The sequence below is a fragment of the Belonocnema kinseyi genome, chromosome 8 (genome assembly GCF_010883055.1).
Source record: "Belonocnema kinseyi isolate 2016_QV_RU_SX_M_011 chromosome 8, B_treatae_v1, whole genome shotgun sequence".
Lineage (NCBI taxonomy): Eukaryota > Metazoa > Arthropoda > Insecta > Hymenoptera > Cynipidae > Belonocnema > Belonocnema kinseyi.
The window spans coordinates 18,439,041-18,448,887 of NC_046664.1; the positions used below are offsets into that span (position 1 = coordinate 18,439,041).

A 9,847-nucleotide genomic window follows, 5' to 3' on the forward strand; every position below is an offset into this window, starting at 1 on the left:
TATATTCAATATTCAAATAAAATAAAAGTGAAAAGTAATAATAATAATAAATATAAAAATAAGTCAACATTAAAATTATATTGATAAAAATTCACACTTTTCAGAAAAAAATAACCTCTTTTAGTTGAGGATTCAACTATTTTGTGAAAAATTCGACATTAATGATAAGTGTCTTTATTTTTTATTTAAAATAAAAAATTTTGATTAAAATATGAACTATTACATTTTTCCTTCAAAATCAACATTTTCTGGTTGAAAAATAATTTCTTTTGGTTAAAGTTTTTGTGTTGAAAATTTAACTATTTGGTTCAAAATGACCCCTTCCCTTAAAACATGGTGGCCGTTTCAATTGCATATAAAAATTCCCGGTCATTTCCCGGGTTATTTCCCAGTTCGCAAACATTTTTCACGGTTAATGAAATAAAAAAAATTCCAACTCTGAAGCTAAAAATTTTTCCATTTGAAGTAATAAAAACTTAGCTGCAAATCACTTTAAGCAATTTGAAGCCAGAAATATAAAAAATTGAACTATTACATTTTTGTTATAAATTGACGCTTCTTAAATTAAAAGTTAAATTATTTTCATTTTAAATCGTTTAAAAATCCTTAAAAAGCTTCAAAATTTTATTTAAAATCTTAGAACATCTACATATCTTTTTACACTTCTTCAGATTTTAAATTAATTTCGAAATTTTTTCAGGACTTTTAAACATCTTTTAAAATGAAAAAAGACTTCCAGAAACATTTGTGACAATTTGTGGAACTCCAACAGTACTAATTTTTTATTTTTCTTGGAAACAATTATAGAGACGAAAAAATGTTAAGATAAAAGTTTCCACGTCTAAAAAAGTTCTATAAAAATCTCTCTACTTCTTTTGCGATATTTTTCATAGCTTACGAGAAAAAAATCAAAAATTACATTTTTAGGAAAAAAGAAAATTCCCCTTGGATCAAAAATAGTTTAGTTCGTATGAAACTGATAAGATACTTTTCTGGTATTATAGTAAAAACTTTTCAAAAATATTGGAACTATAAAAAAGTGGGGTTTTACAGAAAATCTATTTGATCATTTTCTTCAAATTTTCAAAACATGCAAAAAATTTCTTTTCTGGAAAACTCCAACTTTTTATTCTAATAAATATTTTTTCAAAGTTTCGTTTTTCCGAAATATGTAATTTTTGAATTTTTCTCGTAAACGATGAAAAATATCGCAAAAGAGCAAGAGGAATTTTTATAGAACTTCTTAAGACATGCACACTTTTATGTTAACATTTCCTCATATCTATCATTGTTTCCAAGAAAAAGTAAAAAATTTGATTGTAAGAAAAAAGAATTCTACTGTTTACAAAAGTAATTTAGCAAGCATCAAACTTACAAGATATCTTTATTATAAAAGTACAAGTTCAAAGAAAAGTTGGCAAAAAATTTAAGGATGAATTTTTTGAGAAATTCGGTTTTTAATATTTTCAGAAAATAATGAATATCTCAAGTAGATCAAAAGTTATAGAAGCTTAAAGAAAAAAAGTAGGGTTTGTACAAAAACAAAGCACAACATTCAAATAGGTGTCAAATTTTTTTTATGCCAATCGGGAAAATGATTTCTTCTAAAAAAAAACAACATATTTCGTCAACAAGAGATTCTCCTATTTCAAGCATAAGGCCCTACGTGGTTTGATATAAATTAGGTCTATTGTGGATTAAAATTATTTTTCTCCGTTACTGTTTGAACAATTAAGAATTTTTTTTTGATAACATCCGCTACAACTTTTTTCATTAATTTCAAAAATCTTTGATCAAATTTCAGTTTATGCCATGTCATACGAGCATATTCCAGCGTGAATTCGAAAAGTCATTCCATGTAAGAGACACGCAAACAAACTTTCTTTATAAAAGTCGAGTTATCTTTCCCTAAGCTAGCAGTTTCTTTTTGTGATCACGCTGTTTTTGTTTTCAAAATGCGAAAAATATTTCATTTGAGTTTCCTAATACTTTTTTCAGCTTTGCCACAAATGGTTGTTTCAATTGATGAAAATACTGGTAAGTTAAATAATATAATACCTGTTCGGAAAAAAAATAATTTTTACTTTCGCTGCTTAAAATTGTAAACATCCGCATATCAAAAAGCTGCACAGAAATTTGAAAATGCCACGTCATCAGGAAAGCTAACATATGGCCAACAATTTCTATTCCAAATTAAACCAAACCGTTTTACAGGGATATGATTTAAGACCCCATAATAAAATAAAGTTAAAAAAAAAGGATTTTAGAAATTTTTTGTGTTTGGAAGCTTTTGACGTGTCATCTTTCAACCATATGGAAACCCATATGGATTCCTAAATGAAATTGTATGGGCTATAGGCTATTTTATTATTTTTAATATAGGCTATTATATTTTCTACAACAGCTAGAGCTGCGCAGAAGTTTTTCTGATCCTTCAAGATTGCCTAGCACAAAATTAATATTTTTAAAACAGATTTTATTTAAAAAAATTATTATCCGATGTAGGATTCCATTTAGGACTAATTCATGGGATTTCAAAAATACGCATCGACATAGGATTTCATATAGAATCCCATGCAAGTTCCCATATGGGTTCCTATTTAAATCACCATAAGGTGATATTTTGTTCTTCGTTGCCATATTTAAACCAATAAAAAATATGACAATCATCCCAAGGCTAAAAAGCTTCCTGATAAAGGGACGTTATCTAAAATCTAATCATGAAAAATTAAGCACGTAATTTTTTTTATATAAAATGAACACTCAATAAATTATTTTTAATTCAAATAGTTCAAAAATCCTTACAAACCTTTAAAAATTCTATTTCAAAATCATGAATAATCTAGATGTTGTTTTAGATTTTTTCAAATTTTAAATTATTTTCTAAATTTTCAGAACTTTTCAACAATTTTTTTGAATTATTTGAATTTATCATAAAACCTTTCCTAAACTTTTTTATAAAACTCCTGCAAAAGAAAAAATAAAGTCCTTAAAATATTCCAGATTTATTTTTGACAATTTTGGAATTAAGCCATCCTACGCTATTTGCCCTGAAAAATCAATATGAATAGGGACGGGATAGTTCATCAGTATTAAAAAAAGTGATTTTTTAAACAATTTATTATCATTGCCAATAAAAATCTCTTGGGTTTACGCAACAAAAATGCAGTTAAAAAAACTTATATTCCAATTTTCATTTAAAATAAGTTAAATAATTAATTATAGTCAAAAACATTAATTCATTAAACAATTTATTATTATTAATATTCTATTTGAATAATGTTAGAAAGATGCGGTTTTTCTGAAATTTCTATCTTTTTGTCCAATTTTCAATTTGAGTGAAGTAATAATTAAAGCAAGTTAACAAAAAAAATTGTTTAAACAATTTATTATAATTGTAAATAATATTCTCTTTACTTAATTGGTAGAATGTTGAGTTTTTTCTGAAATTTTTAACTGTTTGTCTATTTTTCATTAGGCGTGACTCAATAATTATTTATATTTAACAAAGATAAGTGTTTAAACGAATTAATTTTTTTATGACTATCTTCATCTATATCAATGTTTGATAGTTGCGGTTTTTTCGGCAATTTTTTTAAAATTTTCAAAATTTTGAAAAAGGTTGAACTTTTTGAATTTTTCTCTAATCGAAAAATTTAACGAAGATAGTTTCTGAATATATTTAACATCTAGTCACGAATTTTAACGAAATTTAATAATCTATCAAAAAAATTAATTTTTTTTATCTTTCGGCACGTTTAAAACATTTTCAAAATTATATAACTTTTGTCATTTTTATCGAAATTAAAATTTTTTTTTGGTTAATTTACATGTATTCTACCCACCTCTAAGAAACTTTGACAGACATTTCTAATACTTAAAAAAAAAATGAAAATTTTGAAAAGGCTCTGAATTCAGGTAATCATACACACAGATAGACAGACCCCGACAAAATTTATGATATTCTGATTCTGTGAGTGCCGAAACGTAAATTTTCAGCAAAAAAGAAGTATTTTGAATAAAAATATAAATCTTTAAAAAATGATATCTTAAAAAAGTGATTAAACCAAATCATTTAAACAAAATAGTTGAATACTCAAGCAAAGAAGAATAATTTTTAACGAAAAAGTTGGATTTTTATTTAAGAAAAATAAAATTTCTACTAAAACAGATGAATTCTTAAATCCAAAAGATAAATTTCCAAACAAAAATAGATGAATTTTCTGTTAAAAGGGATTTCAGTTGACTTTTCATGATCAAAAGATAAATGAAAAAATAATAAGTTTCTACCAAGAAAATGAATTCTGAATACAAAAAGACAAATGTTTAAACAAAAAGATTGACGTTTTAACAAAATTTTAGGATTCTCTAATAAATAGTTGCATTTTTATCCACGAGAGATTTACTTTCTTTTAAAACATATAAATTCTTATTAAAAATTTTTTTTAAGTAGTTGAATTTTCATCAAAAAAAGATTCCAGTTAACTTTTAAAGATAAAAATATAATTTTTTAAACAAAAAATAAGTTTCGACGAAAAAAAATGTCATTGCAAAAAGACGGATTTTTTCAACCAAAAAGGAGGCATTTAAAGAAAACAGATGAATTTTTAATAAAAAACGACAACTTTTTTTAGAAGTTCAACATTTTTTAACACCAAAGTATAAATTTTAAACAAAAAGTAAACTTTCTACGAAATAGTTAAACTTTCAACAAAACAGTAGGATTTTCTAGAAAGAAGTGTGACTATTTAACAAAATGATTTTATTTTCAACCAAACAGTTGCATCCTTATCCAAGAATTTTCAATCAGAAAAAAATGTTTAATAGTTCAATTTTCATCCAGAGAATATTTCAGTTCTCTTTAACACTAAAATTTTAAAATTAAACAAAAAGTTTTTTTTTAGCAAATAGTTAAATTCTCAATAAAATGTCAGAACTTTCAACCAAAAAGTATGACTTTCAACAAAATTGATGAATTCTTAACCAAACTCTTGCATTTTATACAAGAAAGATTAAAATTCGACCAAAAAAAAAAAGTTCTTAATAAATAAGACAAATTCAAAAAAAGAAGAGTTGAATTTTCATACAAATAGATTTAAATTGACTTTTCAACACAAAAATACGAATGTTAAACAAAAAGTACATTTTATAGGAAATAATTGAATTTTCAACAAAAAAGTTGCATTTTTATCCAAGAAAGATGTAATATTTATACTGAAAACATGTACTTTTAAATCGAAAGGACAAAACAGAACTAATAGTTTTCATCCAAAAAATATTTAAGTTGACTTATCAGCAATAAAATATAAATTTTAAACAAAAGGTTAATGTTTCACAAAGAGTTGAATTTTTGACCCAAAAAGACGAATTCTTAAAAAAACAGTTAATTTAGCAACCAAAAAGAATGCCTTTTGAGCAAATTGTGTTATTTTAAACGAAATAATAAAATTTGAAACTAAAAAGATTATCTTCAGCAGAAAGTTTTTACGAATTTGCCAAAATTACGTACATGAGTGAAGGACCCCCCCCCCCTCCCCCTTAGATGTTACGTAATTTAAGTACGATCCCAAAGGTTAATTTCTGTTGTTGCGAATCTTTCAACTCAATTCGATGTAAACTTTATCTTTTATTCATTCTGTGATTGTCTCCCAATTTCCGATGTAGTTTACAACATCGGATACATCTAAATGATACGAATAAAATACATAACTTGTATAATTTTTTTTCAGAATTAACATCAGTTCCTCACAGACGACAAAAGCGCATGAATTTTCCATCCGTGAGTTCATATTCAGAACCACTTTCTTTGCGACCCTGGTTTCGAGATCTAGGACACGTGAATATGGTTAATCCCACCCCCGTCAATATTGTTTATGAACAATCTATTAAAACCGGCTATGCTATACATCCTCATTTCGTCCTGACTCGCCGTGATTATGTACTGCAAGGGTTTCGCCTTTATGTGTACATCAGAGGACTTGAAGTTCATCAACCTCAACATGTACGAATATGTTATGGAGACAATCATAATGAAGTTGTCCTGATTAAAGTTACAGATCCTATCATGCTGGATAATCCTCTACATGATGCTTTCTCTCTTCACGAATATCCAGACCGAGCTACTAGCTGGGCTCAACTTCAGGTGGAAAGCTGGATAGCTAGTTATGAACCAAATTTTCAAGAACCACCTCAAGAAAGTCTAATTGAAGTGCGCCTTTATGATCCCACCAAAGTCGTAATGACAAAGAATGGTGAAGAAATTGGCCCTGGGTTTGCAATACATCCTTTTATCATCATAGCCAGCAGAAACTACATGGAAACTCCGCTAGGTGTTTCATCGTATACCGAAATTACAGGACAGTTCAATCATCACGAGATAGACAAAGTTTTCTTTTGCGAAAATGTTGGCGCAGTTCGACTTCGGGATCCTATTTTTCTAAACTTCCCAGTACCTGCTGCTATAGCTAATGCGCGATTTTCAGTAAATGGTGTTGCTTTTGCTAATAATAAGGCTCTAGAATGGATTCGTATATATAATTCAAGGAGACATCAAGTACGTCGTAGACAATGACAATTCGAATTCAGGATGACCGTGTTTGACACTTTACAGTTTTCAGAATGAAAAATGTGAAAAAGTGACAGAAAATTGGATAAAGCTGGCGACAGCAGTGTCCCCAATTACCCATACTGGAAAAAATGTTTAGTTGAGCCAACTATTTTGTTAGTGAGATATGGTATTGCTATTTTATTACAGTTGATACTGGTATTTTATTAATGGGTACATTCATTAGTTGCAGTGACTATTCGGTTAGTACTAGCAACTAAGTAAATAGTTATACCAACTAATAAGATAGCAGTGTTATATATTACAATCTAAATAGTTGGTCCAACCAAACACAGTTCGTTCTTTTAAATTTTATGCACTTTTGTAAATAACAAATTCTTAGTAAGGAATTTAAATTTGAAAAACTTTATTTTTAAACGACAAAACTTTTTATTGTAAATCATTTTTTAATAATAAAGGCGACAATTATGTTCTTAACTTTTTGACCACATGTTGTACGATTAACAAAAAATTGATCTAATATGTATGCATTTGTATATTAATAAAGATTACTTATTTTCTGCACAATCAATTTATTGAATCAACATTTACAAATAAGTAATTTTATTTCACGATAACATTTATTTCTATTTTATAACATTTTTCATATAAAGAACATTTTAATTTTATTGTTTTTTAGATGTTGAAGAATAATTATGTTTTTAACATTTTATTAGCACTCTATAATTTGTAATCTTTATCACACTTTCAAAGAGATAAAGAAAAATGAAATTTATTGATTAAAACTCAGAATATCTTAAATTATGAAGTTTATTTCAAAATGTTAAAACTTAAAAAAAATATATTCAAAAATAATAAAAATCTTAAGATGATTTTAAAAAACTTAAACAAGATATCTATCTGAAAGTTTTGAAAAAACAGCTTTTTACTAATTTGAAAGGTTTTAACTGAATCAAATTCCGAAATAAAATCCTGAAGCTCTTCTGGATAATTAATTTCAGGAAATCCTTAAGAAAATATCAAGTCATTTCAGAAGATTTAATTACGGAATTTTGAAAAAAAATTACAAAATATTAAAATAATTTTAAAACACATCTAGAAGGTTGTAAGTTGAAAAAATAAATAAAAAATGGTTTGAAATTTGAAAAGATTCAAAAAAATTTAAATCAAATTTTTTTTCTAATTTTGAAGCTTTGAAATTTTTTTAAAGTTTAGAGAAATTACAAGGATTTTCTAAAAATTCTTGAGAAAATTTTAAATGATTTTTTTTAAATTAATTTTTAAAGCACATTTAGAAAGATATCAAAACATTTAAGATTTTCAATTTGTTATCAATGACTCGAATTTTTTCTTATATTTTGTAATATTCTTTCAAATAAAAAAAAAGCTATTTTTTCGACATATGTGAAATCTTTCAAAATCTTCCTGAATTTTTTCAAGAATCTTAGAAAAATTATATTTATATAACAAACAAATAAAATAAACTTAAAAAGTAGTTATTCGTAATTTTTATTTTGCACTTCTAACATTCTTACTCCAAGAAATGTTTTTTATAGATCAAAAAATTTAAGAAAATTTCTAAAAATGTGGAAAAAAATCTAAAAGATTGTGAGGCAATTGTTTTTATTGGGAAATATTTTTTAATATTTTAGGAATGACTCGAATTTTTCCTTATATTTTGTAAAATCCTGTAAAAAAAAATAAAAAGTCTTTCGATATATCTGAAAACTTCAAAAATGTTCATGAATTTTCTCACGAATTTTTTGAAATTTTTATTTTGCACTTTCACTCCAAGAAATGTTTTTTATAGAAAATTCTCTTTTTTTATTCAAATGAACATTCACATTTTGGTTATTCTTATTTTTCTATAAGATTTACAATACGTTATATGAAAGTAGTAAAATAAAAATAAAATAAATATTCAAATATAAAGAAATAGTAAAATAAAATGATATATAAATAAAAAATAAATAAAAGACATTTTCTATTATTACTATAATTTCAAATTAATACTTTCGCTTGAAATTAAAAACTTCAAACTCTATAGCTAAAATTTCTTACATTTTTGAAGTAATGAAAACTGATCTGCCAAATCATTTTACGTAATTTCAAAGTAGACACATTAAAAAATTAAGTGAATAATTTTTTATGAACTAAACACTTCTTAAATTTGAAGTTAAATTATTCGTATTTCAAATAGTTTTAAAATACTTAAAAATCTTGAAGAATCTATATGTGGTTTTAGAGTTTTCCAAATTTTAAAATATTTTCGAAATATTTTCGGGAGATTTTTTTTATATAGAAAATTCTTATATTTTATTCAAATAGACCTTTATAGTTTGATCATGCTTAATTTCATATAAGATTGATAATAAGTTATATAAAAATAGTAGAATAAGACTAAAATGATACACAAAAATAAAATATAAATAAAAGACATTTTCTATTATTACTATATTTACAAATTAATATTTTTGCTTGATTTTAATAAATGTAATAATCAATTTCAATAGAAAAAAATTGAGAAAAAGTGCATACAGAAGGAATTGAACCCAGGCTTTCCGGTTACGTACTCGGAGCGCTACATCCTCATTTACTTGGGAGTTGAAAAACTACAGTCGGTAACATGCGCGGATTTTTATAAAGTCGTTTTTCTCGACTCTTGCTGAACATCGCATCTTATTATTCTAGCAATTTAAAAGTTTTGTAATGGTCTATTACTGAGAGGAGTATGAATCCAATCAAAATTCTGAAGGGAATATATTGCCCTGGTAAGAAATGATTTCTCTGGTCGCAAATTAAAGTAAAATCTGAAAATATATTTTTTTAATAATTTGGAAATAACTTACCTTCATTCTGTCGGGCTCCTCATAATCAGGATCCATTTTAGGGTCCAGTGTGGCATCGCGTCTGAGAGAAGTATCCCTTGAAGGTCCCAATTCTTCCTTGAGAGAATCGAACCCAGGCTGATCAATTCTAACTCTCGCCACCGCTTTTTCAACGTCGTCTGTCACAAGTTCAACGTTGAATATGCACTTTTTAACTATGTCCTCACGACCAATTTTATTCAGGGCTTTTTCTAATGTGTTACCTGAACAGATAGAAAATTTCCTCTAAAATACACAATTCTAAATAAACCTAAATCACACGACAAATGCCACCTCTGCAGAAGTTTTTCAAATTTTTTATACGAGGGTAGTTCAATAAGTCCTTAGAATGACCAACAGATGGCGCGCGAATCGCTCCAAATCATCTGTTTTCAGTCAGCACCACTCCCGACTA

General features: G+C 26.2%; 1 protein-coding gene across 14 annotated transcripts in view; it reads right to left on the reverse strand.

Moving 5' to 3' along the window:
• LOC117179162 (ankyrin-3-like) overlaps positions 1–9,847 on the reverse strand; it is a 645,468-nt gene that overhangs the window by 217,662 nt on the left and 417,959 nt on the right. For all 14 annotated transcript variants that reach the window (XR_004467875.1, XR_004467874.1, XR_004467873.1 and 11 more), the window contains one exon: positions 9,415–9,656. Coding sequence is in view for 11 of the 14 variants with exons in the window: in XM_033370872.1 (XP_033226763.1) it covers positions 9,415–9,656 (242 nt within the window). In the remaining 3 variants the exon portion in view is untranslated. The remainder of the gene's footprint in view (positions 1–9,414; positions 9,657–9,847) is intronic.